Source organism: Solea solea, chromosome 8 (assembly GCF_958295425.1).
Source record: "Solea solea chromosome 8, fSolSol10.1, whole genome shotgun sequence".
Classification (NCBI taxonomy): domain Eukaryota; kingdom Metazoa; phylum Chordata; class Actinopteri; order Pleuronectiformes; family Soleidae; genus Solea; species Solea solea.
Window position 1 is genome coordinate 18,059,328 of NC_081141.1, and position 25,021 is coordinate 18,084,348.

Genomic DNA, 25,021 nt, shown 5'->3' on the forward strand with positions numbered 1-25,021 from the left:
TCTACTGTATCTCGCAGTGCGACATGAATTATGCTTCAGCAGTTGAACCCATGCCCCTATGATGCTTTAACCTTATTTATCACCTATGTAGAGCTTCAAAAAGTTGTCGACTTGTGTTTGTACCAGAGGTGTCTCTGCTCTTCCTGTGCCGGTGATCTCATCTTATAATCAGCTCAAACACAGACGTGGAACTGAAAGATGTGGTGAGCAGCGGAGCATGTCATTCAGACTTCAACTGACAGGAAGTCAGTCTTTGCTTCTTCCCCTGACTTAAATAGTACTACTCACTGGCTGTGTGTACACATACAATGCTGCTATTTTTTTCAAAAGGATTGTAGACATAAGGCATGATTGTAATAGGAAAACATACGACCTGTCACATGTAAGAGTGTGGGGGGGGGGGGGGGGGGAGTGATTTGAATACTCAAATATGACTGGGGCGAGATACAGGCCTCTTTGTCACGTATTTCCACTCCACAGTCACTTACAGTAGGCATACAGAGGACAGTATTTACATTTTCTCCCTCTGTTTTCTTCCTGAGCATCAGGAGGCTGTGACTGAGGCTCTCCAGTAACCGTGCACTACTCCAGTGGCACTGAAGAAGTACAGAAACAGATCTGTGTGACAGGAACGAGCGAACACTCTCCACCTTTACTTATGGTGATGTTTGAAAACTGCATGAGCTGGTTTAATTCAAAAAACTCTACTGGTGAACAGGAAATAAGGGAGAAAATAAAAACTGTGCTCTCCACTAGGGCTGCAAACAATTACTACATTATCAACAATTTTTTCGGTTTGAGTGTTAAAAGTAAAACTAGGGCTGCAACTAACGATTAATCTGTCAATTATGTTCTCGTTTGATCTGTGAAATGTCGGAAAATGTTGTTAAATGTTGCTCTTTGTTTACCAAACCTGGGAATGATGATGTTCTCGGATGTCCTATTTGGTCCACAAACCAAAATTATTTCGTTTCAGTGATTTCTTTGTTATATGGAGCAAAGAAACCAGAAAATATTCACATTTAAGACGCTGAAAAATCAGTTTTAATTACAGAAAAAAACACCCCACACGCCAATTATCTCTGAGTTACCAGCTTCTTAAACGTTAATATTTTCTGGTTTCCTTGATCCATATAACTGAGAAATCATGAAAACAAATCAATTTTAGTATGTGGATAAAATAAGATATTTCGAGAACATCATCTCTTCAAGGTTTGGGAATCACTGAACATTTTTTGGACCAAGCAAGTACTCGTTTAATTAAGAATATAATCAACAGATCAATCAATAGTGAAAATAATCACTAATGGCAGCCCTAACCTTCACTGATTCTTCCACAGAAGTGCGACAGAGTCTCGAGTATTATATTCAAGATAAGCACCTGAGAGTTACAGCTATCAGGTTTAAGCCTCTCCACAACTGTCTCCTTCTAAGATTTCTTAGATTATATATTTATATCAAAACATAAAAACACAAATCTCACAAGTTTGTGCATCTTTGGTTAGGGTATGCGTTTAACAGAATGATAAATGAAGTATTTTTATGTTTAAACAAGAAAAAGTATACTCATACACTGTCAGATGTTTCCGATTAATATTAAATGCTAAAGTTTCAAATTCAAAAATGTCAGGAAATGACATACTTTATACTGGATAGATATTTTTTTTAACAATTGTTCTGAGGCTAAAAAAGTCTTTGTGGGCTGAGATTCTAGTGAGTGGGTTTCACATTATATAGAACTGGGTGTCAAAACAAAAATGGGTTACACACTTTAAGTAAAAAAACAACAACACAACATTTAATCAGGCAGAGTAAAGTGCCAATTATATTGGAGGGATCAGATGTGTTCTCAAGTTAAATCAAATCAACAGCACAGCCCAGTCCCAACATGTGCAATCACAGACTTACAAATATACTCAGTGTTTCGAACATTCATATAAAAAGGATTAGAACTATTTTAAAATCAATGAGACTTTTCAAATGCATCCTTTTCAATGTCTGCAATGCCACCGATCTTGCTTGAGGGAATGACCCATAATTCATAGTGGATTTAAAAAAAGGATAAAAACAATTACCGACAGTGTCAACAATGGCAAAAACGATGTAGTGAATTCATGCTCACTGTTGCCAAATTAAGTGAGGATTAAGTTACCAATTAAAACAAACTTCAAATAACAGGTGGCACCGCATCAACTGTGAGCTATTTTAATCAGGGCCCATGCCAGACAACAACAACAACAACAATAATAATAATAATAATAAAAATAACTAGTACCGCGCGCGGTTCTGAACGGGTTCGAGCCGACCCACGCGGGTCGCCGTGTGCCACGGCTCCCCGCGTGCCTCGCGCTCTCACCCGTTCATTCACCGCGCGCGGTACTAGTTATTTTCAGTACTAGTTATTTTCAGTACTAGTTATTTTCAGCGGCGTCCCTACGCATGTCGTTCCAAATTTCGAGGGGGATCGGGCAACGTATGACAAAGTTATAGGGCACTTCCTGTTTAAAATGGCAGACTTCCTGTTCGGTCAAGTGCGTGTACGTAAACGTGTTCAGGGAACTTCCCTTGTCTTACATATCAAGTTTTGTGCAGATCGGATAATCTTAGAGTTTACTTCCTGTTTCGGGCATTCCACTTCCTGTTGGGAGGTCATCTCTTGCAGACATGCTCAGGACAGGTCCCTGGTGTCACATAAAAGGTTTCGTGCAAATCGGACAACATACGGCAAAGTTAGAGGGCACTTCCTGTTTAAAATGGCCAACTTCCTGTTCTTCTCCGTAAACGTGTTCAGGGAAGTTCCCTTGTCTTACATATCAAGTTTTGTTCAGATCGGACAATGTAAGACTTTACTTCCTGTTTCGGGCGTTCCACTTCCTGTAGGGAGGTGACCTTTTACGGACATGCTCAGGACAGGTCCCTGGTGTCACATATAAGGTTTTGTGCAGATCGGACAACGTACGGCAAAGTTAGAGGGCACTTCCTGTTTAAAATGGCCGACTTCCTGTTCGGTCAACGGCGTCTCCGTAAACATGTTCAGGGAAGGTCCAGTAACTCACATATCTAGTTTCGTGTCAATCGGACAATGTAAGACTTTACTTCCTGTTTCGGGCGTTCCACTTCCTGTAGGGAGGTGACCTTTTACGGACATGCTCAGGACAGGTCCCTGGTGTCACATATAAGATTTTGTGCAAATCGGACAACGTACGGCAAAGTTAGAGGGCACTTCCTGTTTAAAATGTCCAACTTCCTGTTCATCTCTGGAAACATGTTCAGGGAAGGTCCCGTAACTCACATATCTAGTTTTGTGTCAATCGGACAATGTAAGACTTGACTTCCTGTTTCGGGCGTTCCACTTCCTGTTGGGAGGTCATCTCTTGCAGACATGCTCAGGACAGGTCCCTGGTGTCACATAGAAGGTTTCGTGCAAATCGGACAACGTACGGCAAAGTTAGAGGGCACTTCCTGTTTAAAATCGCCAACTTCCTGTTCGTCTCCATAAACGTGTTCAGGGAAGTTCCCTTGTCTTACATATCAAGTTTTGTTCAGATCGGACAATGTAAGACTTTACTTCCTGTTTCGGGCGTTCCACTTCCTGTAGGGAGGTGACCTTTTACGGACATGCTCAGGACAGGTCCCTGGTGTCACATATAAGGTTTTGTGCAGATCGGACAACGTACGGCAAAGTTAGAGGGCACTTCCTGTTTAAAATGGCCGACTTCCTGTTCGGTCAACGGCGTCTCCGTAAAAATGTTCAGGGAAGGTCCAGTAACTCACATATCTAGTTTCGTGTCAATCGGACAATGTAAGACTTTACTTCCTGTTTCGGGCGTTCCACTTCCTGTAGGGAGGTGACCTTTTACGGACATGTTGAGGAAGGGTCTGGGGTCCCACATACTAAGTTTCAAGTGGATACAACAATCCCTGTTGGAGCAGCATCAAAAACTATGAATGTAATTCTGTCTGCTGTCACCAGGGGGCGCTGTATTTGAAAATGAATATTTTCATATAGACGTGTTCAGGGCCGGACTGTCATCAATCCTTGCAAGTTTGGTTCAGATCGGACCAAGATTGGCAAAGTTGTAACAGTTTGTTTTTTTAGAATTTTCTACCACCACCAGGAGGCGCTGTTTTCAAAATGTACCGTTTCAGCAACATAGTCGTCTTCAGCAACTAACCATCATCAACTATAGCAAGTTTGGTTGGGATCAGACCTTCCATCGCCAAGTTATAAGAGTTTCATTGTCTGTTATGAAAAATTATTATTATCTCCAATTTTGGCGCCCCCTATCTTGTACGCCATACAATATTTTAAAAAGCTTTTGATAACTTTTGATGCTCAACTCGTCCACATTGATCTCACCAAGTTTGAAGGTGATCGCACAAAAGCTCTAGGAGGAGATAATTGAAATACAAGCTGTCATATTGTCTGCTGTCACCAGGGGGCGCTGTTTTCGAAATTATATATTTTCATATAGACGTCTTTAGGGCCGGACTGTCATCAATCCTAGCAAGTTTGGTTCAGATCGGACCAGGATTCGCGAAGTTGTAGCAGTTTGATTTTTTGTCCCAAAAATCCGACTTTGCGTCGTTGCCATGGCAACACCGTTAAACGATTTGTCGTCATATTGATCACGCATCATCTACCATGTGTTTTGACTGTTGTCACCAATTTTGAGTGCGGTACGATTATCTGTGTAAAAGTTATTCCCGAAATCGTAAAAAAACTTTTTTTGTGTGTATTTTCTTTCACCACAAGGAGGCGCTGTTTTCAAACTTCACCGTTTTTTCATAGACGTCTTCAGCCATGGCTCATCATCAATCATAGCAAGTTTGGTTCGGATCGGACCTTCCATCGCAAAGTTATAAGAGTTTTGTTTTTCTGATGCGAAACATCAGAATCATCACGAACTTTGCCGCCCCCTATCTCGTGCGCCGTGCGACATTTGAAAGAACTTTTGATACCGTGAGCTCCTCAACTGGTCCACAGGGACCTCACCAAGTTTGAAGGTGATCGCACGAAAACTCTAGGAGGAGTTAGTTCAAATACCATTGCTGCGAATTCGCCAAAATCGCCCAAAAATCGCCAATCAACCCAAGATGGCGGATTTCCTGTAGGTTTCACGGGAAAGTCGTCATCGACTTTTTTGACCGTCCCCACCTAATGAACGTGTGTACCAAGTTTCGTTCACATACGTTAAACCCGACATGAGTTGACCTAATAGAAGTTTTTTGCGTGACTTTTTAGCCCCTCCCACTTCCAATTTTCCACGCATTTTCCCCGAACGACTTTCAGACGTAAATTTACACCAGGATTGATGCGGTCACAAAAATCTGTGAGTTTTGGGGTATGGGAAAGGCCTCAAAAATGCGATTTACTTTTAGGAATAATAATAATAATAATAATAATAATAATAATCTTTTGCATTTCAATAGGGTTCTTGCAACCTTGTTGCTCGAACCCTAATAATAATAATAATAATAAGGAACCACTTTTTTTCAAATTTTAAAAATAATAATGAACAGCAGCAACCGACCGGGATTACAGAAATAAGCACTTATATGCCCAGCATTCCATAACTTTCCCACCATCTGTTTAATTTTTATAAACACTGAACCTATTTGTTTAATCTTGGCCTGTCAGCAACAGGAGGAGATTGAGAGTGAGAGCGAGTGTCTGCCTGCTGAGAGCAGCACCGAAGAATTATCACCTGATCAGAGGAGACGACAAGGCAACAATAACGGGCTGTAAAAACGTTATACACATAAATTATCCACTGAGGTGTATGAGAGAGAGAGAGCGAGTTAGATATCATTGCTCCGGTTCCCTGTGTTTCCCTCCTCTCTTCCCTCATTGGCACGTCTGTCGCAGTTTGTTCTCAAATCACTTTCAGTCGTCTATATTATAATCATCTCCACTAGAGATAAAAGAGATAAAAATGTAAAATCCGATGCAATCCAAAAATCCTATATATCGCATGCTTCACTATGCACAGAATTTGCATAGCATTTTAGCTGAGTCATGTTCGGGCTGTTTATTTCTTCTTTTTGGGAGAACAATATTTGTTACACAGTTGGAGAATTATGTCTTTGCGATGACTCCGCATAAATGTGTTGTTAACAGCTTCATAGTTCATAAATGGTCTAAAATGACTGTATCAGCATCAGTAGATACTCGAGTTTGTGATATCGGTATCGGACATAAAAAAGTGGTGTCATCCCATTCCTATCTGGTATACCGTGTGCTTAAGTGGTACTTGTGTTGTTGGGTGGTTGGTGACACAACTAACCAAAACTCAAATCATTTTATGGCTTAATAGTATAATACATTTAGGGCTGCAAATAACGATCATAATCGAATAATCTGTCGATTAATCTCTCAATTAATCAAGTCATCGCTTGGAAAAATGTTGATCAGTGTTTCACAAACATGGAAATAATAATGTTTTCAAATGTCTTCTTTGTCCACAAACCAAAATTATTTAGTTAACAAATAATATATATAAATTGTTTATTTGTTATATGAAGCAAAACAAAACTGAAAAATATTCACACTTAAGAAGCTGAAAAATAAAGAAAAAATTAAATATTGAAACTGATTAATTACCACATTAGTTGACAATTCATGTAGTAATTGATACATGTATTACTTATTATTATACATTTATTTAGGTCAGCAACAGTTTGTGTGTTTGTTTTTTGTAAAACAAGCTTAAAAAGATTGTTCAGCTTCTTAAATGTGAATATTATATATCTATTATATATTATATCTGGTTTATTTGCTTCATATAACATAGAGATCATTGAAACTGAATCATTTCAGTTTGTGGACAAAACAAGACGACAGAAAACATCATCATTTCCAGGTTTGGGAAAAACTGCTGAACATTTTTCAACATTTTCTAACCAAACAAGTAGAAATGAGAATAATCGTTGCAGCCCTACATTTATTACATGTATCACCTTTAAATGACAAAAAAAAGAGACTCAAAAGTCACTTTGAGGATTTTCACAGTCCAGTGTGTGTACCACATGCCCCAACAGCAAACTGGTTAGACAAATATCTTACAGTGCTGCCATCGTTACAGCAGAGCTAAACTCTGCATAACATATACGTGTGGTTAAAGAAGGCAGCGTACCACTCCACGAAGAGCATTTGAATTATGGGTCATCTGTGATGGTGCAGTAATGGGTGGCCTTCACTTCGAGCAGTCTGCCCTTCATCATCAGAGAGCAGCACTTAAGCCACTGACGAACAGGCAGCAGCCAAGTGTGTTTATGTTGTAGCTCCTCGTGACGCAAATTAATAGCAAGTCACAAAGAGGTTTTGTGTGGGAAATGTTGGAAACGGCAACAAAAGCAGTCTATTTTGTGTCTCAGACTAAAAGTGAGGAAAAGGGGACTGTCAATTAAAAACCCAACGTGACTAAGAAAAAAAAAAAGGGGTTCAGATTGTGTGTGTGATTCAGCTCAGGAAGGATCGTGTGAATGCATAAAATGTTACTTTTCTTACAGCGAGCTTCACCATAACAGTGACAGTTTCCAAGCCACCTCAAAAATGTCAAGTCAAAATCACAGAGCACCTGATGCTGACAAGATCACACAGCCAGACAAACCGTTGATGGCTCAAAAGAGAGCGGGACGCATGTTTTAACATGTCGGAGAGAAACTGCACCCCTGAGTGTATTTTCTCAGGCCAAGAAACAACACCATAACCTTTAGGTGGGTATCTACTCTGCATTTTTTTATGTCAACATACTCCCCATGCAGGCTGGGTCTTGTACTTTGAAGGCTGGCTAATAATCAATACCACAGATGGATCTCACTCTCAAGAACTCGTTTCAATTCCAATGCAGACATGTTCAGTTGAGCTCAATGCACGTTAGGACAAGCTACAAGTGAAGCCGACTTAACCGTGCCGTTCAATTGGACTACTGTACTTATCCAAGTATACACTATGGGTGGGGAATCACAGGGTAACTCACGACGTGATACAACACAATTCCAATAATATCACGATACAACAGTTCTGTGATAATCAAGCAAGACAATCATATAGCAATACGAAGGATGACGATATATCACCAAATCAATATTTTGACCCATTCCAAGCACTAGAGGAGAATCGATTCAATGACTAAAGTGTGTCTGCCTCCACTGCACTAGGTGGCAATGCATCGCCTTGTAGCATGTTAGTATTACACCATTTCCAGTTTAGCCTACAGCTCGTTGTTAGAATGTCGAACACTATTTTGAGTCTTCCTACCGTCAATGAACTTTAAAATGTTCGATTCTTTACACTGACGGAGCATAAATTTGGTCTCCTCAACAATCCAATCCAGCTTGTGATCAGCAGGTTTAATTCAGTGATGTACATTTAGTTGGTGAAGGGGAGGGGCGTGATCCGAGGAAGACGCCATTAAATTTTGTATTGGTATTTAATACAGCAAATGTTTTTTTAAGAATATACAAAAATTAAACAAAATATACTTGAAATACTCCACCTTTTATAAGGGGAAACACATTTTAAAGATTACAAACTGTCATAAGTTTTTTTACTGCCATTTCTGTCACACCAAATATGATTTTGAATAAACCATCACAACTCCATTTTATGAATATTAAATAAAGTAAAATGCTTAATACACTTCTGCAAATGTATTTCGCTAATACTAAAGTGAATATTATTAACCATTTTCACAGGGCTTTGCAAGAAATATTTAACTATTTCACCACCCAGTAACATTTTTGTTGTAATAAATGTAATAATAATAACAATTATTATATTTTTCTTCAATATCATTACAACAAAGCATCAGTGTACATATATCAATATAATGTTCATTGTTTCATTGTTGATTCAATGATTCATTTTGACATAAAAGAAAAGTTGTTGTGAAAGTTTTTCCACAATTACTGTTTTCAAGAAGTTTAAAGCCACAAATAACTCGTTTGGTCTGTATTAAACACTCATATTTTATTGTGATATTGACTTATATTGATATGTATACCAAGTGACAGATATGTATCACAATACTAATTTAATATTCTCATATTTTCCATGACATTTTGCTTGACCCTGAATAAGATTCAGATTAATTGAATTCTAATTGGTCGATCGTTTTTTGTTTTGTTTTTTTAATCGGTCCAAACTAAACATTAAATTGTGATGTGACATAAGACTCGCTGCATCTTCGGAAGTGTATGTTTTAAAAAAAAACCAAAATGAACTGAAGTAAACCCACTGTCAGTTAGTTACCTAGCAACACGGCGGCACAGCAATGACAAATTGATGGCTTGCAATGCTCATCACATACCTGTACCTGTCGCTGGGCTCAGCTCACTCCAGCAGTCTGTCAGTCAGGCAGCGAAATCAAAGTTCAGCGGCCTGTCGATCTGTCTGTCCGTCTTTCCCCCTCTTGTTTCGATTCCCCACTTCCAACAAGTGACGCGGGGTTTTCTCTCCTTCAGCTCCACGCAGCCGCCGACTGAGCGAGGTGTGGAAATGATGCCATTTCTGAGGTGAACGCATCGAAAAGTCCGCCTTCAGCAGATGAAAGGCTGCGGGTTGGATGACACGCACAGAAACACCACCACCATCTTCATCGTTGTCAGCTGAGCGCTGCTCTCCGTGACTTCAACCGCTGTTTCTGTTTACAAAATCTGGCCACATCATTGCGCCGGAGCGCCGCACGCTGGATTTCCTCAATCGTCAGAAAAGGCCACAGTAGCTATGGTAACGTTAAAATGTCCTTGAATATCCGCGCTGCCCTCTCGCAGGAGTTGACGGTTGGGTCTCGTCTCGTGGCGGCGGCGGGAGAGGAGCCCGTGGCGGCGGTGAGTTCAGCGGTGGAGCAGCAGCGACCGCCTCCGTCCACACAACCGGGAAGAGCGAAGGGTAAACAGACGACGAGCTCTCGCCATCGTAAGTTGTCACTCCTCAAGTCTCAACCGCCTGCAAGACTCCACACACAGTCCTCTCAGGCACGACACCAAAGTGCCTGCAAGGTAACCCGGGTGTCGCGAGATTTCCGTTGACATTTCAAAATAAAGGTCCGACCTGCAGTTTCAGTTGATCAACGCAGCCATTCCCAAACTCGCAAAATGATAAAATCTTCTGAGGTCCATCAACATAAATAACAATTTACGAATTATAATTAAGTCATTAACATTCATAATTTAACAAATACTGAAATGTACATAAAATGTCACAATACTGCACATGTATATACAGTATGTGTGTATATATATATACATATATGTGTATATATGTATACACAGATATATGTATATGTATTACGTATACATGAACATGGCAGTACATGTAACTAGAAAATTTGCCAATGTAACATTTTTTGTCATTACTATAAAATGGTGATTAGCCGCCACCCCTCTACATGTTCTTGATGAATAATAAAATTAGACATTTTTGTATTGGCAAAGTTTAATGTAAGAATAAAAACTGCAAACGTTGTCAACAGTAGACCACGGCCCACACTTTGAGAATCAGTATCCTAGAACAACTTCTCCACAGAATATACACATTCACTTCATCCACGTCATCCACTTTTGTCTACAATGACAATTTCAATGCAAGTATACTGTATATCAGACCCTTCATGTATTAAATAATAAAAACATTGTACCACACACATTTAAGCTCTCGTTGAAAACATTAGTTTAAAAAAAAAACAAAGACAGAATGCACAGCAGTTCAAACTCAATTTAGGATTTTAGTTTACAGAATTGCTCATATAACTTCCGGTGGATGTTTTTAGTTTAAGGGCGCTTGACTGAAGCACAGACCTGGGTAGATATACAGTAGATAAGTTCCAATGGTGGGGCGCCCCCTGCTGGTAGTGGGGTAATACAAGTGTGCGCTGGTTTCATCATCAGAGTGATACAATTTTTCCGTAGACATCACCATTTTAATGTCCAGAGTAAAGGCCAAACTCTTTTTTAACAGTCATGTCCTGTGATATTTTTATTTATTAATGGATGTATTATAGTGTGACTGTAAGAGGCTATGGGTATTGTGAACGGGTATTGGGTATTACCTCCTTTTAATATATTTTTCTACTTTTAATATTTTATTTAATGACAGTACAATACAATAAAGAATCTCGAATCTTGACGCTTGAAGACAAAGAAGTTAACAAATAACAACCCACTTTATGAAGACACAAGATATCATAATGTTCATAAAATATTCATGCACGTGTGGAGTGTTGTCAGATAGAAAGCAACGATACACAAAGTATAGTTAGTTTGAGTCTATGCATATCTGCTTTGGTTTCATGTTATTTATGAAATACTTTCAGATTAAGGGCGAACTGTCCAGGGTGTACCCCGCCTATCGCCCGATGTAGCTGAGATTGGCACAGCACCCCCCGCGACCCTCTGGTGGAGGATAAAGCGGTAGATGATGACTGACTGACTGACTTTCAGATTAAGAGTAATTTCCTGTAAGCAGGCTTGACTTCAGGTCACCAACCCTTTTTTTCCGTGCAATGCATCATCTCTTACCGTAAAGTCTACACTTGGGTAAAATATGCAAATAATTTCTTCTCAGAAGTGAAGTTTTCACAAGCGGCTCTGAAATTCTACTGAAAAACAAGCAACATCTTTGTTTTTCTTTAATTAAATCATAAAGCCATTGAAGTCTCGCTTCTTTCACACAATCACCCAAATAACACCAAGAAATTTTTAACCATTCTACTATTCGGCTTAAATATAGACATGTATTTAAGAAGTACTCGTTCTTCTTCTTGTCACGCAGCTCATGGAAATTGACTTCCTTTCGCCGACCTCTTTAATGTGTGTGCACCCATAGCGTCACACTGCACTGAACCTGACACCCCATCTCACAGCAAATAGTCCAAATCGGAAACAAACCACAACTCTTTGTATTCTTGATGACACACAAACACACACAAAAATGTCACACAGCGATAGCAAGATGGATTGGAAATTATAATATATAGCTTTTTTACATGTTTTAAAGGAACTTCAAGGAACTGAAACTTCAATACACAAATTGTGAAGTTCACATTAGTCATAGTTCACATTATGAAGATGTTTTTTGTATTGTACATTAAAGTGAATAAAACATATGCATAGATACAGAAGACTGCATTTGAAAGGTGACCTTTTAAGACACACAAAAGAATGACACAATCAAGGTTGAAATGTACCAAAAATTAGGGTCAGGTCTTATGTGGGCACTAAAGATAAAGTTCAAGTAATTAGAAATGCACTTCTCCCCCGTCCGTTATATCACTGAGATGTCGTCACAGGTCATCAGAGAGATTGTCTTTTTCCTGTGACCTACATAGTTTCCTGATTGACTAATTATAGTCCATGTCAAGGGAGGGAAGTGGACGTCTTGCACCACAGTTCAATCCGCCTGAAAAATGACTGGAACTAGTTTTAAATGACTGTGTTCAATGCTCACATTGGTCCATTAGCTTTTTGTGAATCAAGTAAAAACTTGAACAGAACAAATTCATTTCACTGGTCCTTGGTGCTGCCTGCACCTGAAGTCAGCAATTGTGTTATGTAATGTATCAACTGAATGGTAAATAAATGAATTGAACAAGCACACCTGCAAAATCTGAAATACTGTTCTACTGTATATACCAGGGTATGTGATCAGAGTGGAGCTGAGGAAGGCAGTCACGTAGGAGCGCAGTGTGTAGAAAATGAAACTAATACCAAAACAAAATACTAATAAATTAAACAATAATAATTATAGTCACCTTATCGCTCGCTACATCGTAACCTAATTTCACTATACCAGTGTGTGAAGTGAGGAAGAGGAGGAGGATGAGAGAGAGCAAATTATCTTATTGGGAAAATCTGCCACCTTTGAAAACACAAAACTGGGGCTAAAAACAAGTTTTAAAAAAAATAATAATAATAAAATATACAGGGAATGAAAACTGCCCAGGCTAAAAAGATACAGTGATTAATACATAAAAATACACGCATAAAAACATACACAAGTTCGATAAATAAAAGGTGTATTGCACATAACCCTTATCCGCAAACCTTCAAGTTAATTTGACTCTGCATTCAACAATGTGAACATTTAAATAATTAACACATTTAAATTGTATTCATTTTAAAATATATGTGGACACATTTATCTCAGTTTGTGTCTGTAAATGACAGTTTCTTAGGATTGGGCATATCCATCCATTTTAAACACATCTCTGACCTGCTGGTGTCCCCCATAACCAGGACTAAACATGGGGAAGCTGCCTTCAGCATTTATATAGCAGTAAATATCTGGAATAAATTTCCAGGAGAGTGCAGGTCTGCTAAATCTAGTCATTCTATAAAATTTTGCCTGAAAACCTACCTGTTTGGCACTGTGATTAAGTAAAATTAAAATGATCATGATGTCAGCCATAACTGCAACTTTTATTTTCTTTTAATGTCTTTCTTTTACCTTTCTATTTAAATGTTTTATTGTGTTTTACTTTCTTTTACATCTTTAATACTGATGTATTTCTCTTTCTTTTAATTGTAAAGCACTTTAAACGGATTCAAAAATCAAGTTAAAAGTTTAATTCCTACTTGCGTATTTTCCAGACACACGGTGGCAGCAGAGAGTCAATACACATCTGTAATTGTAGCCATGAAGAAAAACAGCTATGTTGATTGGCTGACAGGCCGGAAGTGTATAAAACAACAAGAAAAACAGCCATAAATGTCAACGTTGCATGTCAAGATGTAATTATTTGGGGGATTTATTGTTTCTGTTTGGCGAAATTCAGAGCGATGTAATTCCCTCAGTCGTTTTGTCTGTCTTTTACACTCGACGCCATTTCGTCGATTTAAAAAGATGTCACGGATTTTCACGTCCTTCAGATTTGTGTTTCATGAATCCTGGCCGCTCGCGTTGAGGAATGGAAGCTGTCCCAGTAGGTCTCCTCTTCTCAGAGCGCCCCCTGCTGGACTGACCTATGTTTCTGCGGCCGGTAAAAAGGACTTGTTGGACCTTCCTGTCCTAAATGAGGACGAGTTCGAGGAGCAGTTTGTGAGAGGATCTGGACCCGGGGGTCAGGCCACCAACAAAACCAGCAACTGTGTGGTGCTCAAGCACATCCCCACTGGGATAGTAGTGAAGGTAAATATGTCTTATATAGTCTTGTATAAAGTACGTAAAAGGGATACTTGAGTAAATGCAAAAATATCTTACCAGAAAATTACTTTGGTAGAAGTTTAAGTCACTTTTTTATAACGTTACTTAGGTAAAAGTCTTGAATTATATGACGTTTACTCTACTGAAGTATCAAAAGTAAGAATTGAGCCATGGAAGCTCAGTGGTGGGACGAGTTGTCTTTCAACTGGAAGGTTGTGGGTTCAATTTCTGGCTCTCCTAGTCCATGTGTCATTGAGCAAGACACTAGACACAAACTTTCAACACACAAATTTCACTCTGATGCAAGTTTGTGTTTGTGACCAAAGTTCATCTAGAAATTGTACTTGACATAATTACAATAAGAATACATACATGGCCAGTAAAATCATTCAGGAAGGTGGTATAGAACAGCTACAGCAACCAAGAACATTCGCAGTAAATCTTAAATACCTAAAGTTAAATTGGTGAACACTGAAACCATCTCCATCATCATCGTTTTGTATGTTTTTGTTTTCATCCTTCTATTGTGATTAATGTGTAGTGTTATGAAACTAAGCCCACAATTTCCACATGTATGGACAATAAATAATTTTTATTATATAACGACTATGTCTCTTTAATCTTTTGTTTCATGTCCTTTTCAGTGCCATCAAACCAGATCTGTGGAGATAAATCGAAAGCGTGCCCGAGAAATTATGAGAGAGAAACTTGATGTTGCAGATAAAGGAGAACTCAGCGAAGTTCTTTTAAAGAAGAAGGAGTCTGTGCTGAGGAAACAAGATAAGAAGAAGAAAGCACACGAGAATCTGGAGAGAAAGAAACAGTATAAAGAAGCACTGGTCGCAGACTCCAAACATGGGAATGACACCGTTTAAATGTGTCAATGTTTAAATATAGAAATGTCATGTACTTTATGTTTGTTAAAGATAGAGTAACATAACTTGGAATGGCCATTGGTCTTTCTTTTATATAACTTAATCATGCAAAGTGGTGTTAAACAGAACTTCACATGATAAAAGAAAGGAGGATATTAATATTTGGTTACTCTGTCAATTATTTTTTTGTTTAAAAATAAATGTCAGAAAATGTTGGAAAAAAATGTTGATTATTATTATCAAAACCTGTAAATGATTTATTTTTCTTCAACTGTTATCTGGTGATGGTCTGTGTAACTTCTGACCTTTTGAACACTCAACTTTTTTATGGTGAAATAATTCATTTTCTCCAGTAATAATAATAACTTGCATAACTAATAATCAGTCCTCATTGAGAAAAAATTAACACAGTTGGCAAACACAATTCAGACCCCCAGGACCTGCTAGTCCCGTGACCTGGATAAGCAATAGAAAACAACAAGAACAAGAAAAGATTAATTAAAACTGTATTATTGCTATTACTACTAGTGGTAGTATATTTACTTTTCTATATTGTATTCATTACTATTATTCATAAAATTATTTAATTATTTAATTTAATGACAATTTGATTCTACTATACTTATGTGATTTATATATAATGTGACACTGCTGTACCATACTGCCTATATATTTTATATATGTTATAGGCTGATATAGAATATCCCTTATCTCTTGGTCATTTAAGTAGAAAAAGTATTTGATTTGATGACTCAATTTGTGTTTGATTGCCATCAAAAGTTATAAATAACTGAAGACACGTAAATCCAAAACACATTAAATTTAAACGATACATATAAATGATTTGATACATTCAAACGTTACCGTGGTTTTTATTCTTAAAATGATCCGTTTACTGTTTGATTACGCTGCCCGGACCAATATGGCGGCGACGTAAATGCATACGTCTACGTACGTGCCCCTCCCCTAGTGTACGAAATCAGCCAATGAGCGCAGCGGTACGGTTTTTAAATCGACCACCTTCTCACCGTTTAACTCAGCGGTGCTGCACCGATGTGAGTCGTTGTGGGAAATAGTGAGTTTTTGATACGAGGCGACACTGAACAACAGACTTTGTCACCAACGACTTTACAGACTGACATGGCAAAAGGTAAAACTTGGTAAAAAACTTGTCCAATGCACGCGTTCTGTACTGCTGACGTCATGTATTCTACAGTAATTAATGTGTAGCACAGCTGTAACAGCTGATATTACCCTGCGTAATTAGAGGACTAAAGTTGGTTTGTTTACAAAATAAAGGTCACATTTGAATAGTGTTACATGAATTACAGAGCAGCCTAACTGTGTGTGTTATTTTCCACGTTTTAAAGGGAAGAAAAACGCACAGAGAACTGTTGAACACAAAGTCGCTTCACAGACTTCAGAGACAAAGGAAAACAAACCGGCGACTAACAAGGTACGTGACGTCTTATTGTCTGTTTTTACTGCCCAGAAGTTTCTATGTTGCTGTAAAGAATACACTTATGTAACATGGAGGAAAGGAAACGTCTCTGATATTATCATTCATAAATTACAGGACGCTTCCTGCTGTTTGTAGTCACAGTTGCCCAGACTCCTTACTGACCCTCACTAATTAAAGATTAATATTCACCTGTGGAAAGACAATATACCCATGTGAACACCACAGAGTAAACATTGTATAAACCAGTGAGCAGCATACACTAACACTACATGTATTAAAAACCAGGACTGAACTACTAAAGTACACACTCCAGCTTCAGTCATTTACAAGTTAAAATCACGATGTGAAACAATAAGCAGTTTGCAAATAGCCTTGGCTGCAATTTAATCCATGTTCTTTGCTAAATTAAAATGCAGCAAATTTTCACCCTTGCCTTGAAGTACAGCACTAGTTAATATTTTGACATTATCTCATGGAAATGGTTGTTCTTGGGCATATGAGCTCTCAAGTAGGGCTGCAAAGACTAAATTAATCAACTATTATGATAATTAATCATAATAGTTGTTTTTTGTTCCTTAAATGTGAATGTCTTCTGGTTTCTTTGCTCCTTCTATAAGAAAGAAATGATTAAAACTGAATAATTTTTTGTGTTTGTGGACAAAACAAGACATTCAAGAACATAATTTCCAGGATTGGTAAACACAACATTTTACAGACCAAACAAGTACTGAATTAGTCAAGAAAATAATCAATTATTAATAATGATTAATTAAATATTAATATTTTATTAATAAATTATGAAAATAATCACAGCCCTACTCTCGAGTATATTAATATAGATACAGGCTTATGTAAAACAAACATTGAGGGGCTTGCTTTCTATCGTGTGGATGCACACTCCATTTCCCTGTGCACTTTGATTTAGTTAATGGTGAGTTCTATGCTTTCTAACATTAGGAGAAAATGCTTTCTGTTAGACTGGATGTGTATTTGCTGCAGCACTTGTTTTCCTCTTACGAGAGTCTGGTAAGTCCGTGTCTGTTTGGCACATGTTGGTGCACGATGACACCTTGAGAAATAAAACATTACTTGCTTAACTTGGTGGACAGAAAGTGTTATATTCAGCCGGAGAAACCATACTTAAATTTATCTACGTGAGGCATTGTTTAGGTACTACAGTCGGGTGTAAACCTGTTACCATGGAGACTGCCAGTTAACGATCTTTTTGCTTCAGTCTGCTTTTTCAGCAATCAGTGCTAAGAGTCTTGAAGTCATGTGCATCATCTTGGATTTGGCCCAGCTTTACCGTTTCATCAATTTGAAATCTTTTGTGTGTTTTTCAGGATTGCATTGGTAAAGTACAATCGATAATCCAGTGTCTACGGAGTCCGAGTAAACCTCGATCCCCTCTGAGTGACAGTTCAAGCATGTTGATCCAGGAAGGTAATGAATCTGAATCTGTGGCTCATCCTGACACGTCAAAGCTGAAAAAAGGTGAATCCCTTTTTAAAACTAGTACAAACTAATGTGACGCTAATGCTCTGTGGTCATTTATAATACATGTTATCTACCAGTCACTTTCTTCTGTCTACACTTGTGTTACCGTGTGCTCAGCAGATCCTTGTGTACCACAGGAAAAAAAAATCATGTGAATGGCAGCAGTGTTTACTGACATTCTCTCTTAAGACACATCTTCTTTGTTTTTGAAAAATGTCAATCTCTAGATTAAGGCTTGGGAGGTGGGGACAGCTGCTAATGTCATTCTGTGTGCCTTCCTCAACTTTTTAAGATGCACCTAAAGAAGTGAAACGCGATAGTTGTGAGTCCAAAGAGCAGAAGGCTGAAATGCCTTGTCACAGTCATGGGACCAGAGAGCAATTCACTGACCAGCCCGATCAGAAAGAGACAAGCACTTACACAAACCAGGTCAGGTCTGCAGCAGACGGCAAAGTTTCAGCGTCCAAACCTCGCAGCAGAACTGGTCACAGAGGTGGAACAAAAAAGTGAGTGCGCAAAGCAAACATTGGTGTATAAAAAAAAAAAAAAAAAAGGACGCCGGACACTTGAACAGCCACATTAAGAGTCCTAATCTCATTACTTTGATAATGTCTCTTTTCAGGACAGATAATAAAGCTTCCCAAAACAGAAAGGTCACAGACTACTTTCCAATACGAAGAAGTAACAGGAAAACTATGGCAGAACTAAAGGTTTGTGAAAAGAGAAAACACTTGATAAGCAGACTACACATTGCTCTCAATAGTATATCACTTTTGCTATATATGCACTTTAAAAAAAATAGCACTTTTTCTGTGTGAAATCATGTCAAGATTATGCAACTACATACAATTATTTAAACTCTCAACAGAGTGAAGAACACAAACATCTTGACGACCTGATAAAGAATGGCAGTGAAGATGGAATGCAGGTGACATTTAATGATTTGAATGTTGTTGTTTTTTTAAGTTGAGAACACACAAGTATTTGTGACAATTTCTTGTCCTTTTTTTGACAAATACAACAAAACAATTCCCACATGTGAAGCTTTACACAAATGTGATTTTTGACTGTCAACAGGTGAAACACATAGAAGGAAAAGGAAGAGGGGTGTTTGCTGTCAAAGACTTCAAAAAAGGAGAGTTTGTTGTGGAGTACCATGGAGACCTACTGGAACTAGCAGAGGCTAAATTAAGAGAGGCCCAGTATGCTGAGGATCCCTTAACAGGCTGTTACATGTACTACTTCCAATATCAAACTAAAACATACTGGTAAGTTAAAAAATCACCACATGGATTGACACGTTATCTTAAACATTCCATTTGTTCATCCGTGATGTTTGGAAATCATTAATTGTGATGGGATTTATTGGGCTGAGGCAACATCCATAACAAATTTAAAAAATGCATAAATTCTGCATTCTGAAAAGAAATGCTGTCAGCTCCAAGGCTGTTTTTTTTTGTCTGGATGACGTAGGTACCCTTTATCTACTTTTTACTTACTTACTTTCACCTCAATGCCAGTCTTAAAACAGAAATCCTTGCTCTGAATTTTGGCAATTGTTTTTTCCCCCCCTCACGTATTACTTCCTGAAACTAAAAAAACTGCAGAGGAGAGAATCAGCTTCCTGTTTACACTAGCAAATGTGATATACTATTTCAGGATTAAGTATGGATGGAGATTGTTTATAATCCAGAGCCAAAAGTCCATACTACTACATTTGCATTTTAAAAAGGGGTTTAAAAAAAATATCAATTTACTGTAGTTTTTTACTGTAGAATTAATTATCAACTATTTTGAGAATCGATTTATGGGTTTATGGGCTTTAAATGTTAATATTTTCTGGTGTCTTTGCTTCGTAAAAGAAAAGTTATTAAAACTAAATAATTTGTAGACAAAAATAAGACATTCGAAAACATAATTTCCAGGTTTTGTAAACACCAATCAACACTTTTCAACCGTGTCTGACAATTGCTCAACTGAAAATAATCACGTATGAAAATAATCATTCAACCCTGATCAAAATACTGTCAATGTTGTCTTCCTTTTCTACGAAACATTTTTGTTTTCAAACAAATAGTCCAAAAAACCTCTTGGTTTTAGACTTGGTTAGTCTCTTGTAAAATCCTTTCTAGGCTTTTTTGGTCTTGAACTGCCCATCTTGTGTTTTTTTAAGTTTAATTTGTATTTATTGATTAAATTACAGTGTAGATGCCACAAAGGAAACAAGTCGGCTTGGAAGACTTGTTAACCACAGTAAAAACGGCAACTGCCAGACGCGGCTTCACGCCATCGATGGAACCCCACATTTGATCCTGGTGGCCTCCAAAGACATTGAGGCAGAGGAGGAGCTGCTGTATGACTACGGCGACCGGAGTAAAGCCTCCATCATGGCTCACCCTTGGCTCAAACACTGAAGTGTTATGTATTTGAGATGAATTGGTGCTCTCTGATGTCCTGTTTTTTTTTTTTTTGTAAAAAGATGCTGTAGATGAGCAGTCCACAACATTTTTTAATTAGGATGAAAAAAAGAAGAGAAATTAGTTTTAAATGGATGCTAAAGCTTCAGCTTGTGAAACATGTATTTTTTTGCAACAGCTTTTATAACCTTTTATATTTTTTCTTATCTATATGTAGCAGATTTAATATTGGAAGAGGATTTCCCCCCTGGAGAGTTAGTTTCCTTTTTCTATTAACTATAACTGTAATATTCATTTCTGCTAATTGTAAATTATTACCTGTGCTGTAAATTGAAGAATAAACAGTTCAGCTCATTCCAGCTGTCGTGTTATCAACAGTAAAGAAGGCCTGGAAACAATGTGAACTGTGTTGCTTTAAGATGACACACAGATTGCACTTGATGTCATTTTAACAATCCAACAGCTGTGGAATGAAGTGACTTCACACAGTGAATGACTTTCATTAACAGAGTATATTGTTAATTGTTATTGTGCCAGAGTTATAAAAACATGCATTATGTAGTGGAACGGCAAATATTAAATTACCTCAGCTAAGTGCAAGCAGGCTGAGTTGACTACTGTAGACTTCTTTGCAACAACGTAGTAGTATAGTTTTTGATTAAGTTAGATTTGGAACGCATTAGACTAAATTAAATCAAAGTCAATTCTGTCCATCTTCTTTACTGTGCTCCCTACATCCATGCAAAACTTGAGAGAAGTCATGCATTATGAGTCTGGTTTAGGACTTGAATAACAAAATTATTATGATTTCATCATAATTTTGTGATGTGGCCCTTCTCCCTGTCTTTGACGATAGAGGGAGGTGTGTTTTAAATTACATGAAGACTTAATTTCAAGCCTAAAAATAGACCCATAACTTAATTTAAAAGTGAATGCATCCGCCGTAACTGCCAACAGCAACTAGATAATACTTTTCCAGTTTCAATTTGATAACTTCATCAAACCTGTATGCAAAATATACATTTGAACCAAACTCGATTATTATACAACATTTTTAGGCTACAATAACCAGTTAAAAATACAGTGCTTGTTAGATTGAGAAATGCACATAGTAAAAAATAGTCAATATAGGAGTTGACTGATGAGAAAATTGTCCCGACAAATCCTGTTTGTCTTCTACATCATCAGTTTCCTTGTGAAAGGTTTTTTTTCTTATTTTCGCCTGAATGAAAACCTAAGAAAAGAAAAGGCCCAGAGTTAGTTGAAGGGGTTTGTCGGTGGATGAACGTGGAACAGAGACGAAGAAATAAAGGCAAGGCAGACTGTAATTACTGACAACAGTCTGGCAGACAAACTACCAATCTCCAAATTCTGTCTTTCCCCTCATTCAGCCCTCACACAAACATTCACAGCATCAGCACAAATTCATTTGGTCACAAGTAAATCATTAGGACACGGACTGTGAGAACAATCCTTCTCTTCGCTCACTTCAGCGTCATGTGGCTGCTGCTGCAGTTTTTCTTGAAACCTTGCCATCACTGTGTAGCTAAACAAACAAATTTTATTTTTTCGCAGATTACATCCCGTTTGCTTGCACAATCCAGCCTGTTACTCACAGTTTTCCTATGCTCGTCTTCTCTTCTTTTGCATTATTTGCTGGCGATGGACTGTGCTCCGTCGCTGCTGGCGTCTCCAGATCTACTTCCACCATGGCTGGTTCAGCCTGTGGCAGAATCCCACTGCAGAGCAAAGTAGTGGCATACATTACAATCGGTGTGTAGTGGCTGTGTGCCTAGTTTCAATGTCAGACTAGGCCACTTCATCTGCAGTAGGATGTGTATGCTATATTTATCTAAGATATTAACATTAATAAGTAACTATAACTATAAGTAACTATAGCCACACATACTGTAACCATTAACAACGTTTTAAGGAATTACAAACTACTCTGATCAACAGACTTCATACTACATATGCACATGAACAGCCGAATAAAAGGGCTGATGCCGATAAATCATAACTACGATAAATATAAAACATGGCTCTCACACAGTGAAATAATTTTTGCAGAGTGCAGTGCAGATTTATATTTAGCAGATAAAACACCTTTTTCTATGTCGAAGATAGTAATGCATAATTATGTTGATGTTCACTTTGAAGCTCCACTCAATTACACCAGCTGTGTCACAGAAAGTCAATTCTACAACTGAAATTTAGAAAAGCTGCATAAATGTGGGCCTGATACAGTTATGGGCTATTTACTAAATTGGCAACAGAACAAATTTAGGATTTAAAAAGAGAAAAAGAAAAGATAAAATGGATAGGATGGTCCCTTTAACAAAATATCAGAGGCTTATTAAAAGGTGCTCTTACAGCGAGGATTTCATCATGTTTGTGAGTATGGAACGATATCTTTAAACAGCCTGTTTAAAGACCATGTAAAACAAATTCAGAGATTCTATTCTCAAATTGTAAATGTTAGACAATAGAGGCTGAGAACATGTGGGAAAAAAAATTACACTGGTGGAGTAAAGCACTATGACAAAATAAGAGAGTTGTGTCAGATAAATGCACACAGTCCTGGAGTGGAGTCGGTCGCTCACCTCTTGTAGAGCTGAAGCTCCTCCTGAGCCACCATGAGCTGAGCCTTCAGCTGGTTCCTCTCCTGCAGAACCTCCTTCAGCTCCTGCATGGTGAACCGCGGCCTGTTTGGGTCTGTCAGGTCCACCACCAGCTGGTTGGGTCCCGCTGTTTGCTTAGAGGCAGACAGAAAAGGCATCTTTAATACATCCATTCGTGTCTGGTATAAATGTTTGGCTATATATATCATAATCTTTAAGATCATTACATGTTCCTGTTATAAATGTAGAACACATTATTGTTTTAATGTGTTAAAATAAAACTGGTTTCCATTAAAATGTCTTTACAACAATGTTTTTGCAAATATGGTAACAGAAAATGTGATTAACTAACTCTGGGAGTTAGTTAATCAAAAGAAGCAGTAGGTGTAGCATAATTTAAAGTCACCACGGAAAAATAAGAAGGTGCAACTTGATGACTTAAATAATGAGCACCAGTAGCTGTTGATATAGTTGCGTATTGTTGCAGCTTCCCATGTATTTTTGTGGTTGTAAGCAACGTCACTTGCAATTTACATCTTTGTCATTAAGAATTGTGCTTTTATTTTGTTAGATTACTGTCAAAATAATACGTCTTGTTAACGGATCTTGAATATGTGTTGAAAATAAAATAAAAACACCTGCCCGTCGTTATCAAGTAATAATGACTTATTTCTGTATGTTTTTGTTTTTATAAATACAATAATATTGCATCATGAATACATTTATATTGTGAACTATTTATTGTTCCATATCAAAACAAACTATTATTTTGAAATTATGTGAAATGTCATGTATTTTTCTCAAAAAGTATGACTTTTTTTCCCACTTGACTTACCCCCTACTGACCACATTGAGTTTGAGATCCCTGGTTTATTTAATTTAATTCAATTCAAAAAACTTTTGTCCCCGGGGGGGCAACTAAAGGCACACAGGGCAGTTATACATAACAGATAGACGAGTTAACCCTTTTATGACCATCATGATAATTTGATTTTATGGTTGTTCAAAGAATGTTCAATGAGTAAGATACTTTCACTATCAATATCTGGCAGTTATTCAACCTTTTAGGAATAACGGTGCTGAGAAGCTGACGTCACAAACGTGTGACGCGCTAGTGAATCTTGTCTGTGATTGGACGGTCGTTCCGCAGAAGTCCTGAGGGCTACTGTAATAACAAGTATATGGGCTCAAAGCTCTATGTGTGCCCCCTTAGAGTGTGCAAAAAAAGAGAGAGAGAGAATTTCCAATGCAGTGAAGCTGGAGTGACATTTTAGTTATGTGACAGGAACGTCCCTCAAGTAGGAAATCCCGACTTCTGACTATGACGGGGCCCCATGCCTGTGTTTGGCTCCGGCCCTGAAAGTAAGTGGATCCGCCCGTGCACTCACCGTGCTCTGTCCGGAGGAGCTCTCCTTCACGATCCTGTCCAGTTCACTCTTCAGGTTGTCCCGCTCCATTTTCATCTCCTCCAGAGACAAGTTGTACTTGTTGACCAGAGTTTCAAACATTTCCAAAACGCGGACTATCCTGAACTGCAGGTCCGACACTTCGTCCCCCGTGTTGCTAATCTTCAACAAATCCCGTCCGATCACGTACGAGATGTCATAAACATCTTCAACCGTGAGCTCAAACGCGTCTTTCTCAAAAGCCAGAGCGGGAGACGACGACTCCTCGCCGAAATCCATCACGGTGAACGAGGAGGCGACTCCTAAACACAAAGTTAACCTAGCTAACTTCACTCTCTTCCACCAGCGACTAGCAACGAATCTTGTTTTAGAGCCGCAGATTGAGACTTTTTTTTCACTGGCAGAAGGTAACCAACTTCCAGAGGAGCAGCACTTCCCCCATCACTCAGCCGCCAATGGCGTGACTCAGTGAGCAGCAGAGGAGGGCAAAGTATCCTAGCGACAGGTGAGTACAAAGATCGTCTATGGACGAAGAAAACTAACTCCACTCATCCACAGTGACAGCAGCTCACAATTGTTTCACTTCCGGTCAATCGG

The 25,021-nt window shown here is 38.3% G+C and overlaps 4 protein-coding genes across 9 annotated transcripts in view; 2 read left to right on the plus strand and 2 right to left on the minus strand.

Moving 5' to 3' along the window:
• LOC131463943 (membrane-associated phosphatidylinositol transfer protein 2-like) overlaps window positions 1-9,944 on the minus strand; it is a 51,894-nt gene extending 41,950 nt beyond the window's left edge. For 2 of the 5 annotated variants that reach the window (XM_058636104.1, XM_058636105.1), the window contains exon 1: window positions 9,315-9,943. The gene's annotated coding sequence lies outside the window, so the exon portion shown is untranslated. Of the gene's footprint in view, window positions 1-9,314 lie in introns of all 5 variants that reach the window. The other 3 variants (XM_058636102.1, XM_058636101.1, XM_058636106.1) reach the window with 3 other exon arrangements.
• Window positions 9,945-13,296: 3,352 nt separating this feature from the next.
• Window positions 13,297-15,021, plus strand: mtrfr (mitochondrial translation release factor in rescue). The gene is made up of 2 exons (XM_058636110.1): window positions 13,297-14,131; window positions 14,791-15,021. Exons 1-2 carry the CDS (start codon window positions 13,847-13,849, stop codon window positions 15,019-15,021), a joined length of 516 nt encoding a protein of 171 aa, XP_058492093.1. The 5' UTR covers window positions 13,297-13,846.
• A 996-nt stretch (window positions 15,022-16,017) lies between these two features.
• Window positions 16,018-20,751, plus strand: kmt5ab (lysine methyltransferase 5Ab). Of its 2 annotated transcripts, none has more exons than XM_058636112.1 (8): window positions 16,018-16,171; window positions 16,392-16,477; window positions 17,827-17,926; window positions 18,273-18,486; window positions 18,603-18,690; window positions 18,849-18,908; window positions 19,058-19,248; window positions 20,184-20,751. In XM_058636112.1, the coding sequence occupies exons 1-8, from the start codon at window positions 16,162-16,164 to the stop codon at window positions 20,392-20,394; spliced, it is 960 nt and encodes a 319-aa protein (XP_058492095.1). In that variant the 5' UTR covers window positions 16,018-16,161; the 3' UTR covers window positions 20,395-20,751. The 2 variants fall into 2 exon arrangements, with proteins under 2 accessions (XP_058492095.1, XP_058492094.1); XM_058636111.1 differs by having other exon boundaries at window positions 16,024-16,171; window positions 17,827-17,977.
• rilpl2 (Rab interacting lysosomal protein-like 2) lies at window positions 18,899-24,982 on the minus strand. Its single transcript, XM_058636113.1, has 4 exons — window positions 24,407-24,982; window positions 23,001-23,152; window positions 22,014-22,136; window positions 18,899-21,631 (listed from the first exon to the last, which is right to left on the minus strand). Exons 1-4 carry the CDS (start codon window positions 24,701-24,703, stop codon window positions 21,610-21,612), a joined length of 594 nt encoding a protein of 197 aa, XP_058492096.1. The 5' UTR covers window positions 24,704-24,982; the 3' UTR covers window positions 18,899-21,609.
• Between the last annotated feature and the right edge of the window lie 39 nt (window positions 24,983-25,021).

Coding starts and splice junctions, on each gene's coding strand:
- rilpl2 (XM_058636113.1), bottom strand. CDS start 24,703: ATGGATTTCGGCGAGGAGTCGTCGTCTCCCGCTCTGGCTTTTGAGAAA. Junction 23,153..24,406: donor GCTCCTCCGGACAGAGCACG/GTGAGTGCACGG, acceptor TCTGCCTCTAAG/CAAACAGCGGGACCCAACCA. Junction 21,632..22,013: donor AAGACGAGCATAGGAAAACT/GTGAGTAACAGG, acceptor TTCTTTTCTTAG/GTTTTCATTCAGGCGAAAAT.
- mtrfr (XM_058636110.1), top strand. CDS start 13,847: ATGTCACGGATTTTCACGTCCTTCAGATTTGTGTTTCATGAATCCTGG. Junction 14,132..14,790: donor CCACTGGGATAGTAGTGAAG/GTAAATATGTCT, acceptor TGTCCTTTTCAG/TGCCATCAAACCAGATCTGT.
- kmt5ab (XM_058636111.1), top strand. Junction 18,487..18,602: donor CACAGAGGTGGAACAAAAAA/GTGAGTGCGCAA, acceptor GTCTCTTTTCAG/GACAGATAATAAAGCTTCCC. Junction 19,249..20,183: donor TATCAAACTAAAACATACTG/GTAAGTTAAAAA, acceptor ATTAAATTACAG/TGTAGATGCCACAAAGGAAA.